Genomic DNA, 18,000 nt, shown 5'->3' with positions numbered 1-18,000 from the left:
ACAAAAAATTAGCTGGGCGTGGTGATATGTGCCTGTAGTCCCAGCTACTTGGGAGGCTGAGGCACGAGTATCACTTGAACACGGTTGGCAGAGGTTGCAGTGAGCCAAGACTGTGTCACTGTACTCTAGTCTGGGCCATAGAGGGAGACTCTGTTCCTAAATAAATAAATAAATAAATAAATAAAACTGGTAATACTGAGTCTACTGAGAGAGAGTATTAAAAAAATAAAAATGGGCTGGGCATGATGGCTCATATCTGTAATCCCGGATCACCTGAGGTCAAGAGCTGGCGACCAACCTGGCCAACATGGTGAAACCCAGTCTCTACCAAAAACACAAAAATTAGACAGGTGTGATGGCAGGTACCTGTAATCCCAGCTACTTGGGAGGCTGACAGGAGAATCACTTGAACCTGGGAGGCGGAGGTTGCAGTGAGCTGAGCTCATGTTACTGGACTCCAGCCTGGGTGACAGAGCAAGACACCATCTCTAAAAAAACAAAAAACAAAAAAACCGCTGATTCTTGACTCACTTGCTAATTTCAGAGACCTAGAGCTTTTCAGATTTTTATTTTCATAGAGACAAGGCTTCACTGTGTTGCCCAGGCTGGTCTCGAACTCCTGGGCTCAAGCTGTCCCCCACACCCACACCTTGGCTCCCAAAGTGCTGGGATTACAGGCATGAGCTAGCACAACTGGCCTTACCTAGGGGTTTTGAACAACATGTTTTTATTTATATGATAATTTTACTGGCTTAGTCATTTATTCCCTGCTCTTGAACCTGTTAATTTTAATATATCCTTCACTTAATTCCACCTAGCTGTTTATATCAGGGTTTTGATTTTTTTCCCCTCTGCTTTTTTCTTAAAGGTGTCAACTGTTCTGCCTACTCTAATGGCACCAGTCCTTTTTCGGTATTTTCTTGTTTAATCTTCAGACTTTGTAACTTAATTTAAAAATTCATTATATATATATTTTTGTCATTTTATCATACATATTGTTCACCTATTCTTGATATAATAGTTTCCCAACTCTTATTTTGAAACTTAAAAAAATTTTTAGAGGCGATGTCTCAGTAGCCCAGGCTAGAGTTCAATAGCTCCATAGTAGTTCACTACAGCTTTGAACTCCTGGGGTCAAGCCATCTTCCCACCTCAGCCTCCTGAGTAGCTGAAACTACAGGTGCACACCACCATGTTCAGCTAATTTCTACATTTTTTTTTTTTTTTTTTTTTTGAGACGGAGTCTCGCTCTGTCACCCAGGCTGGAGTGCAGTGGCCGGATCTCAGCTCACTGCAAGCTCCGCCTCCCGGGTTCACGCCATTCTCCAGCCTCAGCCTCCCGAGTAGCTGGGACTAGAGGCGCCTGCCACCTCGCCCGGCTAAGTTTTTGTATTTTTAGTAGAGACGGGGTTTCACTGTGTTAGCCAGGATGGTCTCGATCTCCTGACCTCGTGATCCGCCCGTCTCGGCCTCCCAAAGTGCTGGGATTACAGGCTTGAGCCACCGCGCCCGGCCAATTTCTACCTTTTTTGAAGAGATGGGGATCTTGCTTTGTTGCCCAAGCTGGTCTTGCACTCCTGACTTCAAGCAGTCTACTACCTAGTCCTTCTAAAGTGCTGGGATTATAGGCGTGAGCCACTGCACCTGGCCAGAAACTGTTTCTTAACATCTCATTTCCCTTACCTTCCTCATAATAATTTTCAGTTAGTATTCTCTTTTATTTCTGCTTTGGGTTATATTTAATGTATGAATTTCATTCACAATGAATATTCCTTCAATTCCCTACCTATTGAATATCTTTAGCGTAATGTATAAAGATGTACATATTTACAAATAAAATTTTGTAAATTTTGGTATTTCTAAATAAAAATGCCAACTGTGGGCTGAGCGCAGCGCCTCACGCCTGTAATCACAGCGCTTTGGGAGGCCTAGGCGGGTGGATCACCTAAAATCAGGAATTCAAGAGCAGCCTGGCCAAAATGGTGAAACCCCATCTCTACTAAAGATACAAAAATTAGCCGGGTATGGTGGCAGGTACCTGTAATCCCAGCTACTCGGGAGGTTGAGGCAGGGGAATCTCTTGAACCTGGGAGGCAGAGGTTGCAGTGAGCCGAGATTGTACCATTGCACACTAGCCCGGGCAACAAGAGTGAAACTCCATCTCCAAAAAACAAACGAAATGCCAGCTGTGTTTAATTTTGAAATTTCTCTTCTAAATGGAAAAATAATGGACGGAAGTAGAACCGTTGGGAAAAAGCAGAGATTATGAACAAGTTGTAGTAGGGAAATACTGAAAATATTACATGTAGGTAAGTATAATAGTGAAAAACTATATGTGAATGTGGCTCAACTGCAAGAAACATTTTTCCTCAAGTTAATCAGTGCCTTTTAATGTATAATATTATAAAGTTCATTAGTAAAATCAGTATTCTGAATCCTTGTTTTGTAGGGTAAAAATTCAATCGATGCAAGCAAAGAGAAGCCAGGTAAACATCCTTATTCTAGTTTTGAATAATATATGTTTATATTTCTATTTTAATTGCTATCAAAAATAAAATTTTTTTTTATAGTTATGAGGAAAAAAAGAGGAAGAGAAGATGAATCATACAATATTTCAGAGGTCATGTCAAAAGAGGTAAAAATAAAAGGGAGAGGGTACCTAACATTTGATGTTGAGTAAAATGTAGGTTTTAAACTACCTTAAAGCTGTAAGGATTGAATATTCAATATCACATCAAATATGTTTTTAATTTAATATTATATATCATTTATAGATGAAGTTGCCAAAATGTTTGAAGCTATCTACCAACCTACAGTAGACTTGAGACTAATCTGAAACTAATGTCATCTGACCTTCATAGACTTTTTTTTTTTTTTTTTGAGGTGGAGCTCTGTGGTCCATGCTGCCTTGGCTCACTGCAACCTCCACCTCACGGGTTCAAGCGATTCTCTTGTCCCAGCCTCCCAAGTAGCTGGGATAACAGGCGCCCACCACCACGCCTGGCTAATTTTTGTATTTTTAGTAGAGATGGGGTTTCACCATGTTGGCCAGGCTGGTCTTGAACTCCTGACTTAAGGTGATCTGCCCACCTCGGTCTCCTAAAATGCCAGATTACAGGCGTGAGCCATTGCGCACATCCTCACTTAAGTGGCAAATAGATTTACACCTTTAGGTTGTTCTGGTTTTCTTTTCTTTCCTTCTTTTGTTTCCTTCCTTCCTTCCTTTCTGCCTTTCTAGCTTCCTTCTTTTTTTTTCTTCTTTTCTTTTTTTGAGACAGGGTATCACTCTGGGACTCAGGCTGGAGTGCAGTGGCACAATCATGGCTCACTGCAGCGTCAACCTCGGGCTCAAGTGATCCTTCTACCTCAGCCCCCTGAGTAGCTGGGACTACAGGTGTGTGACACCATGCACAGCTGGCTAATTTTTAAATTTTTTGTAGCGATGAGGTCTCATGTTGCTTAGGCTGCTCTTGAACTCCTGGGTTCAAACCATCCTCTTGCCTTAGCCCCCCAAACTGCTGAAGAGTACATGTGTGAGCCAGTGTGCCCAGCTTTATGCTGGTTTTCTTTTTTTTGGGGGGGGCGGGCGGGGGTGAGACAGAGATTTACTGTTGTTGCCCAGGCTGGAGTGCAATGGTGCAGTCTCAGCTCACCGCATCCTCTGCCTCCCAGGTTCAAGCGTTTCTCCTGTCTCAGCCTCCTGAGTAGCTGGGATTACAGGCATGTGCCACCACGCCCAGCTAATTTTGTATTTTTAGTAGAGATGGGGTTTCACCTTGTTGCCCAGACTGATCTTGAACTCCTGACCTCAGGTGGTCCGCCTGCCTCGGCCTCCCAAAGTGCTGGGATTACAGTCATGAGCCACTGCTCCCGGCCTATGCTGGTTGCTTTATTTGGGTTATTATAGAAAACAGTAATAGCTTTGACTCTACTAATTATCTTGTGGTTGTAAAGTACCTAGTGGACTTGTATTTTGCAAGGAACAGTGGAAACAACAGGTGTGGCCATACAGCTTAAAATTACATATAATATGTTGTGGAGAGGTGGGGGGAAAGGGTAGGGTAGTAAAGACACTGACCAGAGCAGAGAAGTGTTTTAGGGAAAAAGATGGTATCTTGTTAAAGGAGTCTGAGCCTGGCCTAGTCAGAAATTGTTACTATAATTTAACTTTTTGTAACCCCTAACCTTGTCTTAAGAACTTTATTCTTGTTCTTTGTTGAAGACTTTTACGAAACTGAAATCATATGCTCATTTCTAAAACCAACTTCTTTTTTTCATTTCTCACTTTTTGCTTCAAAATATGAATGAATTAGAGCATCTTCAGTTCTGACAAACCAATTCCTTAGCATGTTTTTAATGTGTCACATTCTCTTTTTTCTTGGAGACAGTCTTGCTCTGTCCCCAGGCTGGAGTGCAGTGGCACGCATGATCTAGGCTCACTGCTGCAAGCTCTGCCTCCCAGATTCAAACAATTCTTATGCCTTAGCCTCTGAGAAGCTGGGATTACAGGCGCCTATTTGTATTTTTAGTAGAGACAGGGTTTTGCCGTGTTGGCCAGAATGGTCTTGAACTACTGACCTCAGGTGATCCTTACGCCTTCGTCTCCCAAAGTGCTGGGATTACAGGCGTGAGGCACCACTCCCGGCCACATTCTTATATTTAATAAAAAGCACAACTCTATTGTCTACTGTTGTTCTTTTACCTGAAGTTCAGACTTTTTAGCTCTTCATAAGAAAAATTTACATAATACTTTTCCTTTAGGGATGCAGCGATAGTTTTTCATTGAAAAATAATTGTCAGGGGGCTGGGAGCAGTGGCTCACGCCTGCAATCCCGGCACTTTGGGAGACTGAGGCGGGTGGATCACGTGAGGCTAGGAGTTTGAAACCTGTCTGGCCAACATGGTGAAACCCCATCTCTACTAAAAATACAAAAATTAACTGGGAATGGTGGCTCGCGCCTGTAGTCCTAGCTACTCAGAAGGTTGAGGCAGGAGAATTGCTTGAACCTGGGAGGCAGAGGTTGCAGTGAGCTGAGATCATGCCACTGCACTCCAGCCTGGGCAACGGAGCAAGACTCTGTCTCAAAAAAAAAAAAAAAAAAAAAAAAAAGTTAGGGCCCACCGAAATTGATTATGGTATCCATTCAACTTGCAGTTTAAAACACTTTTAGGTTGGGCGCAGTGGCTCATGCCTGTAACCCCAGCACTTTGGGAGGCCAAGGTGGGAGAATCACCTGAGGTCAAGAGTTCCAGGCCAGCCTGACCAACATGGAGAAACCCCATCTCTACTAAAATTAGCCGGGCGTAGTGGCACATGCCTGTAATCCCAGCTACTCGGACAGACTGAGGCAGGAGAATCGCTTGAGCTCTGGAGGCGGAGGTTGCGGTGAGCCAAGATGGCAGGCACCATTGCACTCCAGCCTGGGTAACAAGAGTGAAACTCCGACTCATAAAAGAAAAACCACTTTTAATATGCCATACTGAAGTTTAGCCAGTCATACAGCTGTTTATTTAATTTGTTAAATGGTTGTGGAATATTGGTTTGGAGCAAACTTTGTCATAGGTGGATGAAATCCATTAGTAAAGAAAGGTAAACGCTGTCTTCACCTTAGCCTACATACAGAGAGATATATAGGAGTAAGTAGTAAATGAAATTGAATTTTTTTTTTTTTGAGACAATGTTTCTATTACCCTGGCTTGAATGCAGCTGGCATAATCTCAGCTCACTGCAGCCTCAACCTCCCAGACTCAAGTGATCTTCCTATCTCAAACTCCCCAGTAGCAGGGACTCTGTGCATGTGCCACCAGGCCTGGCTGAGTTTTGTATTTTTTGTAAAGATGGGGTTTTGTCATGTTGTTTACGCTGGTCTTGAATTTTTGGGCTCCTGCCTCGGCTTCCCAAAGTGCTTGGATTACAGGTCTGAGCCACTGTGCCCGGTTGGTAATTGGATGTTTATATACCGTATTAGAGGGCCTCTTCACTCAGGCATGCAGTTCCTGAACGTTTTCATCTAGGAAAAGGAAATGATATCTATGTTGTGACTTGAAGGATAAAAGTTAAATTATTTAAAGGTGGGATTAATAGGGAAAGAGTAAATTAAAGGGAAGATAGTAGGGGGGGCGTGTTTTAGGAAGAAATTAAAGCATTGAACAAATGTCCAGGGTCTAGAGAGACTGGCAGTTTAAAAAAACTTGAAGGAAATTATATTTGCCTCCAATTTGTATATAAGTGAAAAGAGTGATGAAGGAAGGATGAAGCTGTAGATGTAAGCATGGTCAGGACTTTAAGGCTGCCCTAAGTAAAGTAGGAAGCTATCGAAAGATTTTAAGCAATTTTCATTTTGGTGAATCACTTGGCTAGTGTATTCAGAGATCTGTGGGCATATCAGTTTTTCTTTCTTTCCTTTTCTTTTTCTTTTTTTTTTTTTGAGACAAGGTTTCACTGTGTGGCCCAGGCTAGAGTGCAGTGGCGCGATCTCGGCTCATTGCAACCTCCGTCTCCCAGTTCAAGCAATTCTGTTACCTCAGCTCCCTGAGTAGTCCAGCACCTGGGACTACAGGCACGTGCCACCACGCCTGGCTAAGTTTTTGTATTTTTTGGTAGAGAGGTGGTTTCACCATGTTGGCCAGGCTGGTCTCAAACTCCTGACCCAAAGTGATCTGCCTGCCTCTGCCTTCCAAAGTGCTGGGATTACAGGTGTGAACCACCATGCCTGACCCTATACCAGTTATTCTTTCATTTACTGTTATTTCTTTCTTCTGTGTATTTACTGAATTTCCTGCTCTCTTATTCTCTTTGCCTAAATTCTTTTCATTGTTTGCATCTCACGTTACTTGCTGAAGAATCTCTAAATCTACGAATACATTTGGAGATGTGTTACCCCTATTGAATGTTCTGTCACTGTGAACCCTGCTCCTCCAAATTATCCCATCTATTTATTCACCTTTTCCTTCCTCACTGGGTCTTTGCCTTTCAATTATAGATACATTGTTTTCGTGTCTGCAGAACAAAAATTTTTGAACCAGTCTTTCTAGATTGTCCTGTTTTCTATTCTTTATTTCCAAGTTTTTTTTTGAGACAGAGTTTCGCTCTTGTTGCCCAGTCTGGAGTGCAATGGCACCGAATTGGCTCATTGCAGCCTCCGCCTCCCAGGTTCAAGTGATTCTCCTGTCTCAGCCTTCCCGAGTAGCTAGGATTACAGGCATGTGCCACCACGCCTGGCAAATTTTGTATTTTTAGTAGAGATCGGGTTTCTCCATGTTGGTCAAGCTGGTCTCAAACTCCCGATCTCAGGTGATCCACCCACCTTGGCCTCCCAAAGTGCTGGGATTACAGGCGTGAGCCACTGCACCACCCTATTTTTAAGCTTTTTAAGAGTAGGCTGGACTGGACATGATGCCTGACACCTGTTATACCAGCACTTTGGGAGACCAAAGTGGGAGGATCACTTAAGCCCAGGAGTTTGAGACTAGTTTGGGCAACATGGTGAAATCCTGTCTCTACAAAAGAAAAAGAAATTAGCCAGGCGTGGTGGCGTACAGCTTTGGTCCCAGCTGCACAGGAGGCTGAGGTAAGAGGATCACCTGAGCCTGGGGAGGTCAAGGCTGCAATGAGGTGAGAATGTGCTACTGCACTGCAGCATGGGCAAGAGAATGAGATCCTGTTTTTTTTTGTTTTTTTTTTTGTTTTTTTTTGGAGGCAGAGTCTTGCTCTGTTGCCAGACTGGAGTGCAGTGCTGCAATCTTGACTCACTACAGCTCAACTCTGCCTCAAGCGATTCTCCTGCCTCAGCATTCCGAGTAGCTGGGACTACAGGTGTGTGCCACCACACCTAGCTAATTTTTGTAGTTTTAGTAGAGATGGGGTTTCACCATTTTGGCCAGGATGGTCTCAATCTCTTGACCTCATGATCCGCCTGCCTCAGCCTCCCAAAGGGCTGGGATTATAGGCGTGAGCCACTGCGTCCGGCCCTTTTTTTTTTTTTTTTTTTTTTTTTAAAGAGTAGCCTGTACATATTTCCTTACACATTGTGCAGTTGAGCAGTTTTACGTCTGTCAGTTGAATTTATTGGGATCTTTGAAATTGATAATCTAGCCCAAAGCAAGCAATTTATCTTTTCCTCTCTTTCTTCCCAATCTTGCTCTTTTGTTTTCTCTTTGATGTTAGTGTCAGAACCAGTATCTACTGTGTCATTCAAAACAGAATTTAGGAGGTTATCTGAATTTCCTTATATATCTAGATTTTTATCAATTTCTGTGAGTCATTTCATTCGCTGCTACTCTGGTGTTTATGCCCTTACTCTGCCCTATTGTTAGTAGTTTCTTAATTGATTTTTATAATCCTAGTATAGCTCTCATTCATTGTCAAGAGTACCAGATTGGTTTTTCTGAAGCAAATTTAATCACTCATAACCTCCATTACTTTTTATGGTTTCACAAGGAATTGCATTTTCTTGTAGAAAAATTTGAGACTAAACAAAATACAAGAAAATCACCTGAAAAGCTGTCAAACAGATAATCACTAACATTTTCGTATATGTATATTCTTTTTCTTTGTATTATGGAAAATCTGAAAAATTACAAATATTTAGAGGATAGTAAATTGAATGTCACTTTTTTTTTTTTGAGATGGAGTTTCCCCCTTCTTGCCCAGGTTGGAGTGCGATGGCATGATCTCGGCTCACTGCAACCTCTGCCTCTCAGGTTCAAGCAATTCTCTTGCCTCAGCCTCCCGAGTAGCTGGGATTACAGGCATGTGCCATCACACCCCGCTAATTTTATACTTTTATTAGAGACGGGGTTTCTCCATGTTGGTCAAGTGGGTCTCGAACTCCTGACCTCAGGTGATCTGCCTGTCTTGATCTCCCAAAGTGCTGAGATTATAGGCATGAGCCACCCTGCCCAGCCAATCACTTTTTAATTCTGGGATTTTTTTTTTTTTTTTTTTTTTTTTTTGAGACGGAGTCTCGCTGTGTCGCCCAGGCTGGAGTGCAGTGGCGCGATCTCGGCTCACTGCAAGCTCCGCCTCCCGGGTTCACGCCATTCTCCTGCCTCAGCCTCCGAGTAGCTGGGACTACAGGCGCCCACCACCACGCCCAGCTAGTTTTTTGTATTTTTAGTAGAGACGGGGTTTCACCGTGTTAGCCAGGATGGTCTCGATCTCCTGACCTCGTGATCCACCCGCCTCGGCCTCCCAAAGTGCTGGGATTACAGGCTTGAGCCACCGCGCCCGGCCTTAATTCTGGGATATTTTTAGAAAAAGCTGAGCAAGACTTTTTTTTTTTTTTTTAAGATGGAGTCTCACGCTGTCACCTGGGCTGGAGTGCAGTGGCGGGATCTCAGCTCACTGCAACCTTCGCCTCCTGGGTTCAAGCGAGTCTCCTGTCTCAGCCTCCCAAGTAGCTGTGATTACAAGTGCCTGTCACCACGCCCAGCTAATTTTTTGTATTTTTAGTATTGACACCGTGTTGGCCAGGCTGGTCTCAAACTCCTGACCTTGTGATTTGCCCGCCTTGGCTTCCCAAAGTGCTGGGATTACAGGCATGAGCCACCGTGCCCGGCCAAGACTTTTGAACCATAACCACAATACAGTTATCACACTTTTGAAAGTCAATGGTAATTCCTTAATATTTAAATTTCTCAATAGGCTAATTTTTGTTTTTAGGGATGGGGGCTTGCTGTATTGACGAGACTAGAGTGCAGTGGCTATTCCTGAGTATTGTCATAGTGACTACACCTCAAATACTTGGGCTCACATGATCCTCCTGCCTCAGTGTCCCGAGTAGCAGTACAGGGAGTATAGGCACTTCCCACTGTGATCTGCTTAGCTCATACCTTTTTAAAAAATGATTGGTTCAAATCGGGATCCAAAAAAGTTACATAAATTGCGTTTGATTAATGTGTGTCTTAGTTCTCTTTTAGATCTAGAGTGTCTCTCATCTTTTTTAAGAAACGTTATTTGTTGAAGAAAATGGGTAATTCTGTATAATTCCCCACATTCTGGACTTTACTGATTGTATCCCCATGATTTCTCTGCCTCTTGTGTTTCCTGTTAACTATAGTAACTATAAGTTAAATACAGAAGTTTGTGATTAAGGTTTTTTTTAATTTTTGTTTTTTTTTTGTCGAGGGAGGTAGGGTCTTGCTCTGTTGCCCAGGGTGGAGTGCAATGGTGCCATCTCGGCTCGTTGCAACCTCTGACTCCTGGGCTCAAGCAATCCTCCCACCTCATCCTCCTGAGTAGCTGGGACTACAGGTGTGCACCACCAAGCCCAGCCAACTTTTATATTTTTTGTAGAGATGGGATCTCACCATGTTGCCCATGCTTGATTTTTAATAAGAATACTTCATTGGTGCTATTTATAGATTTTGATTTATTTCTAAATTGTTCTTTCAAGTTTCATTTTATCTAGTCATTTTACAGGACAGCTTTATCAGTTCCTGGTATAAATTCCTTTTAGTCTCAGCCTTAGAATATGAATATGTATACGTACATAATACTTCATATGCACACGATATACACATATTCCCGTGTGTATATATGTGTGTGTGTCACCTACTTACATGTCCTGTTACTCTTCTGTGAATCTTAAATTTGATAATGCTGTTTTGAATCTACTTCATCCCCTATACCTTCTGTATTCTCTCTGCTTGAAATCTACCCTCACTATCTTGAATGATGAAGCCTGGTGACAACTTTTTAGATCATTTTATGTAAGATAATTATTTGCTAAGCCACCCAGTGACACACTCAGGTATTGTTTGTCTCCTTACCACCAGCATCTAGTAGGTACTTCAAAATCAGAGCACTTTATTCTGTATTTTTAATCTATCTGTCTTTGCCTCTTACCCAGGAATGCAAACTCAGATGTCTATCCACAGAGGTCTAAAGTGGGCTGTAACATGGTTTGCCAGACCTTTTCTGTAAATAGCCAGATAGTAAATATTTTTAGCTTTTGAGTAGTTTTGTGGGCAACTACTTAACCCTGTACTTTGCTATTGTCGTTTGAAAGCAGCCATACACAAACCGTAAACAAGTGAGGCTGACTTTGTTCCAATTTATCCCATTTCTTTGCTTTTAAAAAAGTACCTATGTATTCGCTTAGCTGGAGTTGGTGTACAGGCTGTAGTTTGCTGACCACAGGACTAGAGGTTTGTTGCCATATGTGAATTTGTACTTAATCTCAGACTAAAAGAAAGAAAAGCTGGAAAACCACTGTATTTGATGAAATATCTCATTGTATAAATGTTCCCAAATTAGCTTAGAATGTTAGGAAATATTATGAGCCAGTAATGTTTATAGGCTTATTTATGCCTGAAGACCACTAGTTTTAGATCTCTATATTTTAATTATCTTGAGAATCTCATCCTCATTGCCTGGCAAAATAAGCACAGAACAAATGCTTGTTGAATAAATAAATAAATGAACCTCATACATTATTAATTTGTTTTTGTTTTCTCAAACTATTAGGAAATTTTGTCTGTGGCTAAAAAAAATAAAAAGGAGAACGAGGTAAGAGATTTATGATTAAGTTTAGAAGTCATATTTACTCCCCAGTTATTAGTCCTTTTTCTGTAATCACCAGTGTACGTTTTTCTCACTTTATCCCGTTTCTTTGCTTTAAAAAAATACCTATGTATTCATTTCTTCCATATCCAACATTTTTCTTTTTTATGTATCAACTTTAGTTAGGTATTTTATTGCATGATTATTGATGTATAAGTGTTAATTTATGGGTCTAGCAATGTTGCTTTTAACTTGTGAATCTGGCAGTGATACAACTGCTCGTAGCCATGTGGATATAAACCATGAGTCATCTTATGGAAGCTGTGAGGGGTGCCTTTGATGAGGGATGCCTTAATCTTGCTTCAGACCTTAAAGATTTTTTAAATTTCTTAAAAGTTCTGTTTGAGAAGGCTTGATTTTCGAGCCACCTCTTCACTTATCCCATTTTATGTAGAGAGGTTCCTTGTTATCTCACTTTTTATTGTTCAAGTACTTAAAATTAACAGGTTGCATAGGGAAGCAAAATAATCATGACATGAAAATATTCGTGAATGGATGTGAACTTCAAGTAGTTAATTTACATATTAAAGATTTTTAGGCCTTTGAGAAATTAATGTAATGTTTATAAAATGAGAGATACTCTATTTGGTCATACAATTTTGTCCAAAATTTATACTATAAAACTGTCTTGATTTTTATTCTTTTGTTAAGTATAAGGACTGGTTTATGGGTGCAGTTTAATTGGATTTTTCAAGATTTAGTTAGATAAACATTTAGTTGGATTTTTAAGATAAAGTCTTGATGTAATCTTCTATAATTTACCATGTGATTTTGGCTTCATTTTATAACTTACAGTCAGTCAGGAAGAAATAATTGTTAAGTACTGTATTTTAATGAATTTTGACACTTGCGTACACTTGTGTAACTGCCATCCAAATGAAGGTATAGAACATTTCCATTGTAGAGGGATCTCTTCTGTGTTTTTCTAATTCTTTTTCCACCCCTAAACCTAGAGGAGGCCACTTTGTACACCTTTTATAGGATAACTTATTATTTCCTTTCCACTCAACATGTCTATGATACTCATTTATGTTGTTGAGCATTTTAGTGACTGGTTTCTTCTTATTGTTGACTAGTATTCTGTTGAATGAATGTTACAATTTTCTCATCCATCCCCTTATTGATGGGCATTTGGGTTGTTTGCAATTTGTGACTTTTATGAGTAAGGTTGCTATAATAATTTGCATGCAAGTCCATGTGTAGACATGTTTTCCTACTTTTTGCCTGTGTACCTGGGAATGGAATTGTTGTGTTACATGGCAAATGTATGTTCATAAGAAAGTACAGATTTGTTCCCCCCAAGGTAAATGCATCATTTTATTCTCTTGCCAGCAATGTTTGAAAATTCCAGCTTACATTATTGTCAGCATTTGATAGTCTTTTTAATTTCAGCTATTTTATTAAATGAGAAATGGCAGTGTGTGTGGTTTTTAACTTGCATTTTCCTAATTACTACTGAACATAAAAATATGTTCTTGATGACTGTATGTTTTCTTTCTTTTTCTTTTTCTTTTTTTTTTTTTTTTGAGATGGAGTCTTGCTCTGTCGCCCAGGCTGGAGTGCAATGGTACGATCTTGGCTCACTGCAACCTCTGCCTCCCGGGTTCAAGCGATTCTCCTGCCTCAGCCTCCCAAGTAGCTGGGATAACAGGTGCACGCAACCACGCTCAACTAATTTTTGTACTTTTAGTGGAGACAGGGTGTCACCATTTTGGCCAGGATGGTTTCGATCTCTTCACCTCGTGATCTGCCCGCCTCGGCCTCCCAAAGTGCTGGGATTACAGGCGTGAGCTGCCATACCTGGCCTATATGTTTTCTTTTGTAAAGTATCTGTTAGTATATTTTGCCCGTCTCTTTTGCCCGTCTTATTTATGCATACTGTATTTTCTGTGTAACAGTTCAATAAATTACTGAGTGTCACAATATTAGAAGTTTGGAAGAAAGGTATAATTCTAATGATCTTTTCAAAAGTATGTGCCTGATTTTAATTTGTAAGGGTTATTCTCAGATTTTTTATATTTTATTTTATTTTAGTTTTTTGAGGCAGTCTCCTGTCACCTAGGCTGGAGTGCAGTAGTTGTGTTCTTGGCTCACTGCAGCCTTGACTTCCTGGGTTCGAGTGATCCTCAGCCTCCTGAGTAGCTGGGATACAGGCAGTTGCATGCAACGACACCCAGCTAATTTTTTGTATTTTTAGTAGAGACAGGGTTTCGCCATGTTGTCCAGGGTGGTCTTGGACACCTGGATTCAGGTAATCCTCCTGCCTCAGCTTCCCAAAGTGCTGTGATTATAGGATTAGCCACTGTGCCAGCCTGTTATTGTTTTTTTAAGTAGCTTTTCATTTGTAGAGGGATGGAGATGTCTGCAGTTTTTTAATCCAGATGTAATCTTAGTCTTCTGTACTTGATTATAGGACTCAGTAGGGTTTGTTAGTTCCATTTTCTGATAAATGGTGGCATACAGCAGCATTTTGTGTAACATCTTATTAAACTTTTTTTCTCTACAGGATGAAAACTCCTCTACTAATCTCTGTGTAGAAAATCTTCAGAAAAATAAAGATTCGAATAGTATAATTAAAGATAGATTGTCTCAAACGGTTAGGCAGAATACTAAATTCTTTTTTGACCCAGTCCGGAAGTGTAATGGTCAGCCAGTACCTTTTCAACAACCAAAGCACTTCACGGGAGGAGTGATGCGATGGTACCAAGTAGAAGGCATGGAATGGCTTAGGGTAATGAATTGTAATTTTTAATATAACATATTGGTTTTATTTCTATAGTAGCCTAATAATGTGATGTACCACAAGTGGAGTCATTTCTGTCATGTTTCATTATTATACATTTGTGTGTGAATACCTACTTTCTGATTTCTTTAACCTGAATTTTTTTTTTTTTTTTTTTTTTTTTGAGACGGAGTCTCGCTCTGTCACCCAGGCTGGAGTGCAGTGGCCGGATCTCAGCTCACTGCAAGCTCCGCCTCCCGGGTTCACGGCATTCTCCTGCCTCAGACTCCCGAGTAGCTGGGACTACAGGCGCCCGCCACCTCGCCCGGCTAGTTTTTTGTATTTTTTAGTAGAGACGGGGTTTCACCGTGTTAACCAGGATGGTCTCGATCTCCCGACCTCGTGATCCGCCCGTCTAGGCCTCCCAAAGTGCTGGGATTACAGGCTTGAGCCACCGCGCCCGGCCTAACCTGAATTTTTAGACGTGGAAATTACCTTGTTATTGACTTCCAACACTTTTATGGCTTTAATAAAGGATTTTCCACAGTGTTGTTATAATTTATGGTGTGAATATATCAGTTTTAACATAATTCTCATCTTTGGGTGTGATTTTTTTTTAAAGAGAAGAAATGAAATATTGTAACCCTGTAGTTGCTTATATCCGAGTTTAAATACAGTATCTATTATTTCATCCAGATGCTTTGGGAAAACGGAATTAATGGCATTTTAGCAGATGAAATGGGATTGGGTAAGACGGTTCAGTGCATTGCTACTATTGCATTGATGATTCAGAGAGGAGTACCAGGACCTTTTCTTGTCTGTGGCCCTTTGTCTACACTTCCTAACTGGATGGCTGAGTTCAAAAGATTTGCACCAGATGTAAGACATGCTTCCTTATGTTAAAATTATAATTTTACATGTTTTTTTATGCTTCGTTGTTGTAGGAATTAAATTGTAGAACTCCTATAATTATATTGGTTCCTGTATAAATATTTTGTCTGATTTGACTTAATCTGTGGAGTACCCTAATTTAAATTTATATAGTATAGGTTTTGGAAATCCCTGACATCTTTCCTAAAATATTTCAGAATGATTTTCATTGCATTGGTTAATTTGATTCAACTGAGACAGACTTAGGTAGAGATCTTATTCTTCACTTGATCTTTGCCAAAAGGCTGAGAAGAGAGGAAGAGAGTTTTCTGTTTTTTGTAACTTTTTTTCTATACACGTTACCTTCTGTGTTTTTTTTTTTTTTTTTTTTTGAGATGGAGTCTCTCTTGCCCAGGCTGGAGGACAGGGATGCAATCTTGGTTCACTGTAACCTCTGACTCCCATGTTGAGTCGATTCTTGTGCCTCAGCCACTCGAGTAGCTAGGACTACAAGCATGTGCCACCATACCCAGCTAATTTTATGTTTTTAGTAGAGACGATTTCTTGCTGTGTTGGCCAGGCTGGTCTTGAACTCCTGGCCTGAAGAGATCTGCCCACCTTGGCCTCCCAAAGTGCTGGGATTATAGATGTGAGCCACCGTTACCCCGCACCCAGCCCTTCTGCACATTTTTGCCTTATGAGAAATTCTAGAAGTAGTGTCACCATCTGCCTCATTTTATATATATATATATATATATATATATATATATATATATAAAATTTATTTATTTATTTTGAAATGGAGTCTCTCTGTCACCAGGCTGGAGTGTAGTAGCTGGGACTACAGGCGCGCACCAGCACACCTGGCTAATTTTTTGTATTTTAGTCGAGACGGGGTTTCACCTTGTTGGCCAGGATAGTCTCGATGTCCTGATCTTGTGATCCACCCACCTTGGCCTCCCAAGTGCTGGGATTACGAGCGTGAGCCACCGCGCCCGGCCTATATGTATTTTATGTATTTATGGGTTTTTGTTGTTGTGTGTGTGTGAGAGAGAGAAAGAGTTTGGCTCTTGTTACCCAGGCTGGAGTGCAATGGCACTATCTCGGCTCACTGCAACCTCTGCCTCCTGGATTCAAGCGATTCTCCTGTCTCAGCCTCCCAAGTAGCTGGGATTACGGGTGTGCACCACCACGCCCAGCTAATTTTTTATTTTTAGTAGAGACAGGGTTTCTCCATGTTGGTCAGGCTGGTCTGGAACTCCCAACCTCGGGTGATCTGCCTGCCTCAGCTTCCCAAAGTGCTGGGATTACAGGCATGAGCCATCCCGCCCGGCCCTTGTATTTATTTTTATGACTTTATTATTTTTATTTTTTCTTCAGACAGGATGTTGCTCTGTTGCCCAGGCTGGAGTGCAGTGGCGCCATTCTGGCTCACTGTGGCCTTCACCTCCTAGTCTCATGTGAGCCTGCTATCTCACACCTGAGTAGCTCATGTGAACCTCCCATCTCACTCCACTGGGTGAGTAGCTGGCACTACAGGTGCATACCACCACACCCAGCTAATTTTTGTATTTTGTGTAGAGATGGGATTTCTCCATGTTGCTCAGGTTGATCTTGAACTACTCGCAGACTTTAGAGATCTGCTTGCCTTGGGTTCCCAGAGTGTTGAGATTAGAGGTGTGAGCCATTGTGCTTGGTCTGACTTTTTTTTTTTTTTCATTTTTCTCCCATAGTAGTTCAATGATTTGTTAGAATTGCTTGGCTTATTTTGCTATAGAAAAATAGAACTGAAATTTTAAATTATATTTTTTCCCTCAGAATGATTTATATTCTCTAAATAGTCAATTTTTACATTTTGTTCTTAAGTTTGATATAAATCAATATAAAATTTTTCAGATCCCTACAATGTTATATCATGGAACCCAGGAGGAACGTCAAAAATTGGTAAGAAATATTTACAAACGGAAAGGGACTCTGCAAATTCATCCTGTGGTAATCACGTCATTTGAAATAGCCATGAGAGACCGAAATGCGTTACAGGTACAAATGATCTTCATTGGTTTCTTTGTAATACATAAAAGATGTTTTTCTTAATTTATAACACTTTCTTACCATCTGGGAGCATTTGTCTAATTTGTTGTTGAAATTATAGATTATATTGTGCATATACCTGTAGAATCTGGAGACTTTTATTAACAGAATGATTGAGATGAAGGCCATCATTTGTAACAATATAATTAAAGCTTATGGCAGTTTAACATATGGCTTAGAATCATCCAGAAATAGACCTAATCTCTGAATGTATTACAGATATATTTGTGACAGTTACTTTGAATATACGGAATTTACCTATCGTATTTTAATCAAATAAGAGTATTTGAAGACAAGTTATTTTTAGAGTATCTTATTGGACTATTTGTTAACATTTTCATTTGTTTTCTTGATGTTGTAGCTACTTACTTAAATAATTTCCTGTTAGCATAACACAATTGAAAAATTGTGCCTTCTTCTTTTGTGCCTTCTGTTAATTCATTTATTGATGTTTTGAACTTCTTCCTCAATGCTCTACCTCATTCATTTATAATTCTTGACTGCTTTGTTTTTCCTTTCTCTGGCCGTGTGAGAACCCTCTTAGTGCGGTACCCTGAGGTTTATCTAATTGCTTGGAAATAGGAAAGTACTTAATGGTTTCAACATAAAATTAAAACACATAAGTCATAAGTGGAATAATTATGACTTGCATAATTATGACGAGTATTGTCAGGTTTTGTGTGTGTGCTGGTAAAACTTTGGAATATGATTTGCAGAAATCTTAGCTCAAGAGTTTAGCAAAGTTGACACA

General features: G+C 40.6%; 1 protein-coding gene across 2 annotated transcripts in view; it reads left to right on the top strand.

Moving 5' to 3' along the window:
* LOC105479969 (helicase, lymphoid specific) overlaps positions 1-18,000 on the top strand; it is a 55,449-nt gene that overhangs the window by 13,274 nt on the left and 24,175 nt on the right. For both annotated transcript variants that reach the window (XM_011738337.3, XM_011738342.2), the window contains exons 5-10: positions 2,450-2,486; positions 2,571-2,635; positions 11,471-11,512; positions 14,073-14,297; positions 14,985-15,167; positions 17,055-17,198. In XM_011738337.3, coding sequence (XP_011736639.2) covers positions 2,450-2,486; positions 2,571-2,635; positions 11,471-11,512; positions 14,073-14,297; positions 14,985-15,167; positions 17,055-17,198 — 696 coding nt within the window. The remainder of the gene's footprint in view (positions 1-2,449; positions 2,487-2,570; positions 2,636-11,470; positions 11,513-14,072; positions 14,298-14,984; positions 15,168-17,054; positions 17,199-18,000) is intronic.

The sequence above is a fragment of the Macaca nemestrina genome, chromosome 9 (genome assembly GCF_043159975.1).
Source record: "Macaca nemestrina isolate mMacNem1 chromosome 9, mMacNem.hap1, whole genome shotgun sequence".
NCBI classification, from domain to species: Eukaryota; Metazoa; Chordata; class Mammalia; order Primates; family Cercopithecidae; genus Macaca; species Macaca nemestrina.
Note: the sequence above shows the minus strand (reverse complement) of the source record. Positions and strands in the feature narration are given on the sequence as shown.